Source organism: Meleagris gallopavo, chromosome 1 (genome assembly GCF_000146605.3).
Source record: "Meleagris gallopavo isolate NT-WF06-2002-E0010 breed Aviagen turkey brand Nicholas breeding stock chromosome 1, Turkey_5.1, whole genome shotgun sequence".
NCBI lineage: Eukaryota > Metazoa > Chordata > Aves > Galliformes > Phasianidae > Meleagris > Meleagris gallopavo.
Genome location: NC_015011.2, coordinates 59,352,927 through 59,367,141, shown reverse-complemented (window position 1 = coordinate 59,367,141; position 14,215 = coordinate 59,352,927). Strand labels below are relative to the sequence as shown.

Genomic DNA, 14,215 nt, shown 5'->3' with positions numbered 1-14,215 from the left:
TTATTGTAAATGTCCTTACAAATACTATTTCTGTGTGTTATGTGTGTCAATGTATATATTTAGTCTGGTTAAAAGCACATACGACACCTGTCATTTAAATGTGGTCTTACTCAGAAATGGTTCTGAAAGTGAAGAGTCCCAAACTTAAGGCTCCAAATGCCACAGCAGTTGCCAAGAAGAGGATTTCTGTCTTACCCTCTAAAAGAAATGATGATTCCCCTATCACATGCTCCCTACTGGAGACATTTGAACCAGAACACATTCATGATGACTGCATCCATTCAACCTATGCAACTTTATGGGAGAAAGTTGATGGTCTCACTGCCCAACTTGTCATTAAAAGTCAGGTCTGGTCCTCCCAAGATTTGAACTACTCTCTAAGCCACGTTTTAAATTTTCTTTCCTGCACCCCCACTTGTATGCATCCATACCTATCCAGCCTGATGTGTTTGTTGTACAGCAGTCCCCTTCACTGCGTGATGAATGACTAACAACATAAAGTCTCAGACTGTTCTTACATAGATACTGCTTGTACTGCTTACAAGAGTAAGAAACTTAAAAAGATTTTTGAAACCTGGTCATAAAAATTAAAGTCACTCTTTTCACGTGGAAAGTACATCTGTTATTATAAAAGCTATAGCGACGACTTTGTGCACCTCTCTTTTCCTGTTAAGTACCAAAATACAAAGCCACTTCTCATACTCACTGCAACTTTGTTCTTGCATTGAACATACAGCTTTGCTTTCGCTCAAAAGAAGCCACCACCTTAGACTTTATGTAGTTTGGTACACATAAGTGTTAGAAGAAGTCCGATATACCTTCTCTGAAAGAAAAGAGGTGGCTTCTCAGCTGTTTTTGTAGTTGGTAGTTATTTTTAATCTGAACGCGGTCAGTATTCTCAGAGATCTTTGGAGACGCCTGGGAGGAAAACAGGAAGACCCTTCTGTGTAAGCAGAATAATCTGTATGTTTTGTTTCCTTTGATTTTTTTTTCTGCATTTTTTAAAATTATTATTTTTTAAATTAACTGCTAATGATTAACCAAGCCAGTAAAGCTTGAAGCTGAATTTTACACTTCAACATTGCTGAATTAGACTGTATGACTTCTATGTAACAATCTGTGAAATTTAAGTGATGTTAAAGCAGATATTTCCCTTTTTCCTGGAATTTTCTTGATGGTTTAAGGTACTCCAGAGAGCTTCATACCTCCACTGTGCAGTTTTTGAGTTTACAGTCTGGTGGCAGTTATGAGAAAGTAAAAGGAGATTTGATTTAGGGTTAAGAAAATGAAAATAAATAATTTTCTTCCATGTCTGAGAGGAAAATGAAATTGTCAAATGCAACATTTCATTCCAAATGTCTTCTCGAGGCTTTGAGCAGTGTGTTGTGATTTTTGTTTTTAACAGTAATATTTTAGACAGCTACACTGTGTGAAAAGTGTACAATGGTGTGGAGGAGTTTTGGCATCCCATGCTTGCTCAGCAGTTTTATGCTTTCTTTGCACACACGGTGAAACAGCAGTCACTTCTGCCCACTTCTTTAGTTACCTTGCTTCCATGACAAGGTAAAGCTGGCTGTAGAGAATGTTTATTCACACTAAAGGCTCTATATGCTTCTTTTGAGCCACGCTGTCTCTCAGATACTCCCACTGCTTTAGAGGTGCTGTTGAAGAAGGCCAGGAGAGGTGGTACTTTCATCCCAACACACACACTTAGGCAGGTTTGCACAATATATGAGTTAGGAAAAGATATTTTGTCTGAAGAAGGGGGTTTTTGTTTGTTTGTACTTAATAGCAATTGACTTTGTGAAGTAGCAACCTGTAACAATCAGAAAGATCAGCGTGGTGGAATGGTGATGTAGGAGGCGTAATGGCAAGAGGATCAGCACAATAGGAAGATGTTACAAAGGAAAAGTGCTCATGCCACAAGGGAGGGATCTCCAACCAGAGATCTTTCCACAGTGGCAGTCACCCCTTAAATGAGGTCTAAGAGAGGTGCAGCTAGGCTCAACCCCTTCTGGTCACACAGGTGAATTGCCTTCACCTTCCCAGGGCTGACTGGGTCTTTTCCCCAGGTGCTCAATCAGTGGTTCAGGCCATGGCTCAACAGTTCCCATACACAACCAAAGGAAAAATACATACCTGCTAACAAGTAAGTGGCATACTTTTTGACAAGCATTCAAAATTCAGGCTACTCAGGCAGCATAGTTAGGAACAGTGTGATGTTGGCAAGCTACCTTGTACTTTGTTATGGTCAGCCAAGACTCAGTTACAGCCAGCTCACACTGTAATGGTTTGTGTGCATATCAGTGTTTTAAAAGTAACCTGGATACTCTGGGCTATGATACAGAATAAACATAGAATCAGTGGGCAAGGCACAGAGGGCAGTAGGTGAGAAAGCAAGAACATTTGTGCCTTTGTGGATTTGTTGTTTTTTATACCTGCTAGAAGTTCTCTAGAGGGGTGTGAACATGTTTTCTAAGTAAGCATGTGGTGACACTGTGAAATATAAACCAACAAAAAGGCAAGGTCTGGACTGTCAAGTGCTCTTTTATCACTCTAGCTTCTGTTCAAATTAGGCCAGCAAATCATAGCCATTCCCAGTTACATGGCAGGCCCTCCAGCTGAAATGCATTTGTGAAGGAACAGAAACAACGGTATTATTGAAGCTTTCTTGTTAGCAGCCTAAAGATGGCTCTCTGCCCATTTGCATCCATTTCTAGGCTTCTGATTTAAAACCACGGCAGCCCTGCTTTAGGAGTAGACCCAGTGGAAACTGTCAAATGTGAAGTGTGCACTTCTTCACCTCACATTTAATAATTAGAGGTAGAGTCTTCTTTCTTTAAATACTCTTCAAAAGGACCTGGTTTATTTAAGGGTTGTGTTATCTATGCAGTTTTGCGTTGCACGTGTGGGAGAGTTTGAAGGAAGTTTTCCATTATAACTATTACTGAGATGGAGTAGATATTAAAGGAATATACACCTATTTATCAGCTGAAGGAATAGCACTTTAAAAAATAAATAAACCCATTGTCTAAAGGAGGATATCAGGCTCCTGAAAGTGGCTGAGCTGCCACCTCTGGTACACTGGCTGTGCGATGAATACGAAGTATGTGTGAGTGCACTTGCTGTTTTGCTGACAGTCACTTCTTCACAGGTAAGCAATCCAGTGTGTTTACTTTCAGTTCAAGTTTGTTTTGTTTACATTGAGTTACCATTGCTGCTAACTTCCAATGAGGTGACAAAAAGCAACAGGCTACAAAATGCCATCAAACATCCATTCTGACAGCATCCATGTCACAATACACAATGATGTACTGGAATTATACAAAGACAAAAAAATATATATAGCTAATCTGACTAGAACTGAAACTGACAGCAAAAGGAAAAGAGCCCATCGCCTTGACCCGATGTCCCTGCAGGAATCTGTCCCGATGCTTTGGCAGCCTTGTAGCAATAAAGCAATAACCATATCCCTTCACATGCCAAAAAAAAACATTTTTGTAACACCGTGAATTCCTGGCTCGGAAAAATAGTTACATCCATTAAAGCACATTTTTTTTTTAACCCAACCTGAATCAGCTTCACATTTTTACACAGGTTTAATACTTATTAAAAATAATAAACAAATGAGGGGTATAGGCACCATAGATTGCTCAGACAGTTAGATGCTATAGAAATGGAGTCAAAGCTACCTCAGCTGCGCTTGGATTAGACTGATCTAAAAAAAATAACCTTCTCAGTGGCGTTACTGAAAAGGTTGGAGAAAAGAACAATCTCTCTGCTTTATTCCTAGCAGCACTGTCACAAACCACAATGACCCCGTTCCTCAGCTGCCTGCTTCAGCTTCGGGCTCCATGCTCTGCATTTCCGAAGGTCAGTCTGTTCCTTGGGTCTTTCATTTCCCCAGGCCCCAAGCAGAGAATGTCAGGGCTGCAGGAAACAGTTCAATCCAGGTACCCAGCACCCCTGTCCCCCCTTTCACAATCTCCATATTTCTTCATGTATGTTCATGCCTTGCTATTCACTAATGAGGTATTATTAGATACTAACAATGCCTGCTCTCCTATGGACATTAGCACAGACCAGTGACACATGAAGAAAGGTCTTCATTCAACCCTTAAAAAAATATTGCACTTACTTACTTTAACCTTAAGCCCAACCTGCACAGAAACAAATAAAATAACTGAAAGTACCAAACAAGAAAACCCAATGCTCTGGAGCACTCTATTTTATGCACATCATATAGTGTCTTTTCCTTCATGTTGTTCAGTTGAATTTGGTCCAGTATTTAAAAAAATGTCCAGAAATTAAAACAGTTCAAAAGACACCGCAGGCTTGTTAAGGCTTTTTCTCCCCAGTGCTTCTGAAAGTTAGTTTCTGTTTCCCATTGTCCGCGTACCGCAAGGCAGCGGTCTCTCATGGTGGTTCAAGCCACCAAAAGAAAAAAAATCGGAAGCGAGGGAAGATGGGTGTGCTTCATGGTCTCACCTGGAACAATAAAGCAGGGAGAGAACACGTTAGAACTAGATAAGGAAATACACAAAGATCTTGGCATATAGTTCTACCAGACATCCATACAGAGGCCTAACTGTATAATGAGGATCTGGCACTCTTTTTAGATGGTGAATTCCCTCCAAGTGGGCAAGTGAGGCCTGTGCAAAGTCATGAGTGTGTTTCATGAGTAGGGGAATGACACACGCAGATGCTGATACAAGGTGTCTGTGCCACACCACAGAATGCCAGTGCAGATGGCTAGTGCCTGTGACTCTCCATGAGGTAGCTGAGAACCCACTTTGTGTCAGCAGCATGCAGCTTCCTCTTTCACCCAAAAGCAAATGTTAAGGTTATGGCTGGCTTATTACTGCCACCTAATGAACTAAAGCTCACTAGCTGAGGCAGGGCCATGAGTCCTCACGGAGTGAGCCCAAAAAAAAAGGAAATGTTCTTGCTTCATCAACGGAAAACACCAAAGCACTGCTTGGTGTGTGGCTGGGGACTGGGCCATGCTGTTGCCTGCACTGAGGCAGACCCTGGGGCCTGGTGAAAAAGCACAGTGCTGGCCCCTGCTTGCTACAGTGCCTGGCTGAGGGTCCTCCTGTTCCCTGGCTCCCAGCATTCCCTGCTGGAGATCCTGAGTTCCTTCACTCCTTAGGAAGCCCTGCTGACATGCCAGCAGTGTTGACGGCCCAACTCAGATGGCCTTGGTAACCTGCAGCTGAGAGTGATGTGAGGACAGTATAAATTCTCCCTCTGCCTTAACCCTTCACTCATTGCAGGGTGAAGGAAGACAAGTGGACTCAGAGCTTCAGTTAAATCCTTAGAATTTCAGGATTCTCTAATTCTTTGAACATGTGAGCCAACAAACCGTTACACTGCCAAGGAAAGTACAGTGAGTTATTTAATGCAAGAGTCTGAGGGGATTTTGCTTACGTTCTCCATTGAAAATCCCCTCAGAGCAGAGAGAAGCCTAGGAAGAAAGCCCCAAGCAAAGCTTCCTCAGCGTGAGAAGCATACAGCCATAATGTGATGCCGGTTACTACCAAGCGGCGGGGATGCTTAGCTCTGTGCTTCACACAAGGCTTCCTGGACTTACCGCCTGGAACTCCAAACTAGGACTTGCTGACATTCTCGTATATGACGTCGCTTATGCAGAACTGCTGCTTTTTCTTTTGCCACATCAATTGCACACACTGGTGAATAAAAATGTATTGTTCCTGGAAGAAAGAATTAAGGGATTTGGCATTTTTGCAACTCACAAAGTCTGATGAAAACCCAAACAGTGGTTCATAGCAGCTGTCGGCACAGCTTTCCTGTTTTGCACTCCTTATCCCCCCACAACGCACAGTGAGTTCTCTGCTTCCCAAATAATAGCCTCTTACCGTTGTACAGAGCAGCTTCGGAAGCACAAAAACTCACTAAGCTTCCCTCAGCATCATACAGTGAGAGATGCAGTGAAACAAATTAACACTGTGTTGTAGTATTGGCTGTGAGGGCAACCTGACTGGAAGCTGAAGTAATGGGTGATTTGCTAAGAGTTTTACCAATAACTGATTACCCACTAGTTGTGATGGTAGCAAATTTAAGCTCTGAACAAGGTATATTGTAAGTTAAGTCACAAACATGCTGTGGTAGAAGCGCTTCAGCCGAATTTATGGCATAGCTTTCTAGAAATCTCATTTATGTAGGTTGTTCCAAAAGTAATGCATCCTATTTATTTCCACAGAAACTACAACAGATACAAACAGTACAATAACACTATTTGATAGAGCAAATTCTCAGCTACAAAATACTATTTTCAGCATAGTCACCACCATTAGCTATGCATTTTCAAAAACGATGAGCACAAGCCTGCATTTTGCACTCACAAAAACCTGCACCAGTGGAAGACGCACTGTCACTACTGCTGAAACACACCACGCACTGCCTCATGGTGCTTCCTTCCACTCTTTTGTCTCCATAAATGTTCAGCGACCATTGATGGATGTCAGTGGATGCCATTTTTTCCACACAGAGGCATTCAATGGCACACTTTTGCTGCATACACATTTCCATGTCAGATGCCATTCTGTCAAACTGTGCCCCTGCTGCCACCTGTCACATGGCAACAAAATGTAATGGAACACTGGTGGGAAAGTTCAGCTTCTGCTGTATCACCAGCATGTGCCTCTGATAAAGTGGGCTAATATAATAACATAGGAAGCAGTGCTTTCAGAGCTGCAGTTGTACCTTTGGAAACAATAGTTGCTATCATTCAAGTTCCCCTTTTGTCTGGTTGCAGTGTGAATTATGAGATTCCAGGAGGAGGCTGTGTAAGCACATGCCAGCATATGGTTGGTGAACATGGTGTGTAAGTGATGTGCTGGAGAGGAGCAAGGCTGAACCCCATGCTTCTCACTGAGCAATGGCACTGCTGCTTGTGCAAGATATTTTTCCCATTTCAATCTGAAATGAAGCTCCACATTGTCATGGTCTCCGACACACTCAATGGTGGCAGTTTTGCAGGACTAGGAATGTCAGTTTTGTGGTGCTGGTCAGTCAAAGAGGAGCAACCAACTGCAGGAACCTGTGGAGTGCAGCAATCTAATGAATTGTGGAGGGCTGGGAGGGACATCTAGAGATCATCAAATCCAAACCCCTGCAAAGCAGGCCCCCTAAAGCAGACTGCACAGGTAGGCATCCAGGCAGCTCTTGAATATCTCCAGAGAAGGAGAATCCTCCCTGAGCAGCCTGTTCCAGTGCTCTTTCACTCGTATTATGAAGAAATTCCTTTGCATATTGGTGCAGAACTTCCTATGTTCAAGTTTATGGTTGTTTCCCCACAAACGCTGAAAAGAAGTTGGCCATGTGTCTTTGGCTCCCACACTTAAGATATTTAAAAACATTAGCAGATACCCTCTTTTATCCAGTCTTTTAGTACTACAGATGTAACCTTCACACTATATGCTCTCATGTCTTCCCATGTCTGAAGGAGCTATATGGCCTTCTGGAAGTCCACCTACCTCACGTTGCCTGAAAATAAACTAATTCACAGAAAAATACCCAAATGCACTTAAGTGCAACAAATTGCATTCATGCCACACATGCAACTGAAATGTTTTCATAAGCTTTGTGTTCCCCAACGCTTGACTTCTTTACCAGTATGAGGCTGAAACCTAGGTTTGCTCACAGAGCAGTTAATTATTTGGGGATTTATCACCCTATGTGTACACTACATTGGAAGCAAATTATCGTACAGAGAAACACTGTATTTCAGTTTGAAATATAGAAGTCATCACTTGAGTTTATTTCTAGCAGAGAGAAGGCAAACCGCAACAAATCCTCCAGTAATCCTTATGTGTACAAGGCATGGGGAACAAGAGGCTCTTGAGCAAAAATGACTCTTCAAAGACAGAGGCAATTTAAAGCTTCAAAATCTGAGTGTGGATCTCATTCTGTGCCCACAGTGGTCTGATGATCCCAGCAGGTATCAGAGCTTGAAGTATGTTTCAGACCACATAAAAGGATTTCTTCACACCCTTTGGTTTGAAGTGACTAGTTTTAATTCAGAGTGTTCTCCATTCTAACCTCTTTTTCAGGCTAGTGCTATTTTTTTTTTTAACTGCTCCATGAGACAGAGCCAAGGTTCCAGCACATGAGGAAATGTGAGCTCAGGTCAGCCCAGGTGTGCGGTTTCAGGTTTTCTAAAGAAAGCCATTCCAGTGGCCCTGTACCTGAGAGCCAGTGCCACCTGCTGACATCTGCACAAGGCTCAGCAGGACTGGGCATCAGCCCCAGACAGGCAGTGACTTTATGTGTTAGAAAAAATAATAATCATATCACCTCAGGAGTGTTAATGCAGCTGACGACGAAATAAAGTACCAGGATTTGTTTTCTGGTGTTTATACAAGGCCTTTTATAGAATTGTGTTGAAAAGTGGTGGTTTATGGGAATGATCAAGAATGATCTGAGACGGACTTTTAAAATTCCTAGACAGTAGCAGGCATTCCTGTCGCTTTTTATTCTCATCCCTCACCCCTGCTCAGTCTTTTCTGCTTTGCTCTGGGATAAGGAATCCTTGGCAACAGATCATCTGCCAGAGCTAGGCTGCTAACAGTGATGGTGGTCCTTCCAGCTGTATGATGGTTGCCAGCTTGTTCTGCGTCTAACCAGTGGAGTAAAACAAGCAGGAAATCTTTCCATCATTAGTAGAAGAACTGGGAAGATTCTAGATACATAAAACCATCTGTTTTGGAATAAGAGTTTGGGCATATTTTCCCATACAGATATTCCGATATGACTATTATGAAATATTTCCCTCCAACATAAAAAGAGGTACCTAACAGATATACATACAGTCAGTGGGACTGGGTGGTCTCTGGCAAATTTCTGATGGTTCTTATGTCCCTTTTGCTTTGGGTATTTGTATTGCCATCATGTAGTTTAGTTCATATGCTTGACCAGATGATACACTCCTGAAAACCTGTGAATGGCTGTCCAATACTGATATCACTTCATGAGTCATTAATTCCTTCAGCAAGTCCAATTCTTTTCAAAATGGTTTAAAATTTTTAAATGGTAGTTCCTTCTAATGCATTTTTACACATTGATTTTTTCAGAAAGTGAGAATAGCTTGGAAGACATCAGTGAGATTGAAGACATTCTATCAGACTCTCAGCTATGCAGCAGATTAACAATATGACAATATTTCAATAAAGATGACAACTTAATTTTTGCAATTCATAGCTGCTTTGACAGGTGTTCAAAGGGGACAACAATCATTGGACACGAGCAAGCTACAGAGGAGCATGAGAGAGATCCCATGATGCATTCACACCAAAGTGAATTGACACAGCATCCTACCTCTGTCTGCACCATGGACATTCTGTAGGACCTCATGTCAGATACCAGGCCCAATATATCTACGAACTCATGGTCACGGATGTGCTGTAAGAGCCGGTCCAGGGCTATGAATGTTCCTGTTCGTCCCACTCCAGCACTGCAACAAATACAGACATATAGCTCGTTTAGGCTTTCCAGGCATAGGCATAGAAGAAAATCAGAGGCACTGCAAAAAGTAGATGTCCTGCAGCTTAGATAATATACTAGGGCAAATCACCTAGTCATAGCAGGAAACCAGGCTGGTCAAGCAGGACCTGCTTTTCATGAGCCCGTGCTGGCTGGGCCTGATCCTCTGGTTGTCTCACATGTGCTGTGTGAATGCACTCAAGATGATCTGCTCCATAACCTTCCCTAACCCTGTGGTCAGGATGACAGACCTATAGTTTCCTAGATCCTCCTTCTGACCCTTCTTGTAGATGGGCATCACATTATCAAGTCTTCAGTCATCTGGTACCTCCCTAGTTGAACAGAATTGCTGATAAATGGAGGAAGATGGCTTGGCAAGCACTTCTGCCAGCTCCCTCTGTACCCACCGGTGGATCCCATCTGGCCCCATGAAATTGTGATAGTCCAAGTTGAGCAGCAGGTCACTAACTGTTTCCTCCAGAATTAGGGGGTTTTATTCTGCTCCCCACCCATCTTCCAGCTTGAGGACTGAGTTCCCTGAAGGTAACTGTTCTGACTATTAAAGACAGATGTAAAGAAGACATTGAGTACCCCAATCTTTTCCTCATCCTTTGCGGCAATGTTCCCTACCACACCCAATATGGAATGGAGATTCTCCTTGGCTCTCCTTTTGTTAATGTATTTGTAAAAGCACTTTTTCTTCTCTTTTTATAATTGTGCCAAGATTAAGTTCCAGCTGGGCCTTTGTCTTTCTAATTCTCTCCTTGCATATCATAGCAACATCCTTGTACTTTCCCCAGGTTTTCTGCCCCTTCTTACAAAGGAGGTAAACTCTCTTTTTTCCCAATCTCAGCAAAAGCTCCCTATTCAACCAGGCTGGTCTTCTTCCATGTCAGCTCATCTTATGACACACAGAGACAATCTGTTCCTGCACTTTTGAGATTTTATTTCTTGAGGAACGTCTAGCCTTCCTGGATCCCTTTGCCTTCCAGGACTGTCTCCCAAGGGACTCTCCCAGCCAGTATCTTAGCCCAAAGTCTGCCCTCCAGAAGTCTGGGATAGTGCCTTTTCTGATCCTCATCCTGACTTCACCAAGAACAGAGAACTCAATCATTTCATGATTGCTATGCCCAAGACAGCTTCCAACGATCATATCTCCCACCAATCCTTCTGTGTTTGTAAACAGCAGGTCTAGAGGGGCCTGACAGCCTGTGAAGATCTCTTACCAGTGTGTTAGGAAATTATCTTCCACACATTCCAGGAACCTCCTAGACTACTTCATCCCTGCTGTATTTTATTTTCAGCAAACATTTGGTAAGTTAAAATCCCCCATGAGAACAAGGGCTACAACTGTGTGACTTCTGCCAACTGTTTGTAGAATGCTTTATATGTCTCTTCATCCTGGCTGGGTGGTCTGTAGCAGCCTTGTTGGTTATTCCCCTGATCCTTACCTGTTACGACTTGACCTTATCATTACCAGTGTTGAGCTCTACAAAATCAAACCACTCCCTAACACACAGAGCAACCTCAGCACCTCTCCTTTCTTTCCTATCCCTTCTGAAGACCTTATTCCAACAGTCCAGTTGTGAGAGCGATCCCACCATATTTCAGTGATGATGACTATGTCAGCTGCACAGGGGCTTCTAACTCCTCCTGTTTATTGGCCATGTTGTGTGCATTGTTGTAGATGCTCTTCAGCTTAGCTTCTGATCTCATCCCCAACACTGGCATGCTGTCCCTAAGCTCATCTGTTGTAAGCCTGGTTTTATCCCTTTCCTCCTTAAAACCTAGTTTAAAGCCTTCTCAGTGAACTCCGTCGACTCCTGGACTAGAATACTTTTCCCCCATGAGACAGGTGATCTCCATCTGTTGCCAGGAGACCTAGTGCTGTACAGACTACTCCATAATTGAAAAAACGAAATTCCACTGAGAGCACCAGCCTCTTAGCTGTGTGTTCATTTGGTGGGTTTTCCTGTTCTTTGCAGTATTTTTCCCTGCTATTGAAGGGACTGAGGAAAACACCATTTGAGCTGCCATTCCTTCAACTATTTGCCCCAGTGACCTAAAGAGAACCAACACAGTAACTACTATTAAGGCTAGAAGTGTCTTAACAGATATTCCTTATTTTGTCTTGTGGTGCTTTCAGAAAAGTATTTGAGATGAAGTTTCAGTAGTTCGTCTTAACACAGCTTTTACAAAACAGATTTTTCGCTTGTATTTCTTTAGCAAAAAATGTTAATATGTGAAAAGAGATGGAACTTTAGATCTACTCATTTGAAAGATTCATTAATTGATATGTTCATAATATTCATAGATACACTAATTGATATATACATTGATTGATATATACATAAATAGCAAGTGGAAAAGTTGTAATTATGCCAGTTCCTCCCATTCTTTAAAGCGTGAGAGCAACCGCTGTTGTTTATCAATACATTCCTTCTCCCCCCACTTCCACTCATTTCAGAACATTGTTATTTATAATCAATGTGGTCTAATATGTACAATGTTGTGTAAAATATTATCTGAAAAGCTCTTTCTCTGCTGGTAGAAGCATCCTAATTAAAAAGAAGATGCTACAGAAAATGCTTTCTCCTATACCTTCCCAGAACAATTAAGTAATATAAGAAATGCAATTTCACAGCCCTAATTTTAGTTCCTTCCCTGGCTTACTAGCATCTTTCTTGACAGTAGGACTCCAAACCAATATCCCCTATGTATTTTTCCATTAAGAGGTAGGAGAAGGCTGCATGCTTTGCTGCTTTTACAGATGTTCTTGTTTTGCATCCATCAGAACGCTAGCTGTCATTTCTGGAAACTTGAAAAGATACTAATTTAAAAGACTGTTTTCTGGAAAGTAGTACTCAAAAGAGTGCTGTGAGAGACACAATGCTGACCAACATATCAGCAACAGACTGGACCAGGCTGGAGGGTGCTGACACACTGCTCAGCGACATAGCTGCTGTCTGAGGTGGGTGATGCAGGGCTGACAGGTACAGAGCTTGTCCAGCCTCAGCATTCTTTTGAACCATGTCACTAGGGAGTACACACACTCATCCACTGCAACCTGGCAATTTTTGTCCCTCCGAAGACCTATCTAGAGCAGCTCTCGCCCCAGAAGCTACAAAGAAGTCTTAGGTCAGTGGGTAGCATTGCATCAGGAAGCAATATGTTATGATGTCATCTCTGGCATGGCAGCTGCAACCAGTAGGGTAAGGGGAGTGAGCGTGTTCATCAAAATCCAGATGACACACAAGGGATAAATGTGTCAGTGTATTAGCAAGCTTCCTCCCCAAAATTACCCTTCCAACCTATCTCACCGGGTCTTTTCTTCAACTCCCCACTGCCTTGGCTGTGAAATGTTTACCTGCAGTGTATGATCATGGGGCCTTTACTCTTTACTGACTTCTGCCTGACCATCTGCACAAACTGCAGGATGCTTTCGGCGGCGTTGGCTGTGGGGACACCATGGTCTGGCCAGGCAGTGTAGTTAAAATGCATCACGTCTTGCACCTCATCAGCCTAGTGGGAAAAGCAGAACAGCAGTGTGTTCACAGAGGTTTTAGCAGTGCGGTCACGTTCAGTCAGACGGAGGTTTTGTTGTTACTTTTTTCTTTTTGATCCACATACTACCAAAGACAGTAAAATCATAACGTCAGACAAAAGGTAAAAACTCCTGTTGCTGGGTTTAGGATATGGTTTTGGTGTTTGTTTAATTGTTTGTTTTTTACACGGTAGTTAATTTTTTTTTTTTTTTTTTGCTTATAAATCAAGAACTGTTGCGCTTTTCAAGCTTAGACTTTGTTCCTCTTTGTATTCCATTTCCTCTCCTTTTCTCCTTTTGCCATGGATAAAGAACAACCCTGCTGGCAAACAATTAATACTGGATTCATGAGAATTTTTCTTCTGAAGTTAAAGAAAAAACAGAAGGAAAAACATCACCTCCTAACACTGTCATTGCCAAGCAACAAAGAAAAGATCTTAGAAAAATACCTGTTATTTTCAAAAGCATATCTAAAACCTTTAGGTGAAATAAAATCCTCAGTATAGTCGACGTCTTCTTTGACACATAAAGGGATTCAAAACGTGGGGAGGGCTATCTATGTGTTTGAGAGGACCTTATCACAAAAATAATATGGCAATCAAGGCCTTCAGTTTTGCCATTCTAAATCAGGCTAAAGATCTTTATTCCAGAAACTCTTCTCCAGTCACAGACTGCAGCAGGTCTTAGGGAAAGAATATTTAAAAGAAGACCAGTCCAAAAGCCCCTTAAGTACTGTCATAGTTTTGATAGAGGACAGTGCCTAAACAGCAAACTGAACTACAATTGTTATTTTCGGTAGATACCAACACAGCCCAACCTCTGACTTGATCCCATCATGTCTTATGCCAGTTCTTTGTCATGCTTTATTGAAGCAGCTGCAAAAGAAACTTGGCTGTTTGTAATGAGCTGCAAGTCTCTTCCATTTCCTTTACTTCAATAAATGAAAGCAGAAAAATGCTCTATTTCAGCAGCAGCAGGGAGTGGAGAACCAGTGGACACATTTTACACAAGGTCCCGTCTAAGCCATTCACTAAACTTATGCTACAAACATTGCACAACTGCCCTTTCAAAAAGATATTTTCAATTTCTACATATGTATTTTTAAGTTTTGAATGGCTTATAGCAATAAGATTATGCTTGACAGTAAAAAAAGAAGCAAGTATATTT

At 42.0% G+C, this 14,215-nt stretch overlaps 1 protein-coding gene across 1 annotated transcript in view; it reads right to left on the bottom strand.

Moving 5' to 3' along the window:
• Nucleotides 1-2,368: 2,368 nt before the first annotated feature.
• The window catches only part of PTPRO (protein tyrosine phosphatase receptor type O), a 59,211-nt gene continuing 47,364 nt past the window's right edge, over nt 2,369-14,215 (bottom strand). Inside the window, exons 22-25 of the mRNA XM_019611545.2 lie at nt 12,872-13,026; nt 9,340-9,475; nt 5,594-5,714; nt 2,369-4,488 (exon numbers count right to left, since the gene is read on the bottom strand). Of these exons, the coding sequence (XP_019467090.1) occupies nt 5,610-5,714; nt 9,340-9,475; nt 12,872-13,026 (396 nt within the window). The 3' untranslated portion in view covers nt 2,369-4,488; nt 5,594-5,609. The remainder of the gene's footprint in view (nt 4,489-5,593; nt 5,715-9,339; nt 9,476-12,871; nt 13,027-14,215) is intronic.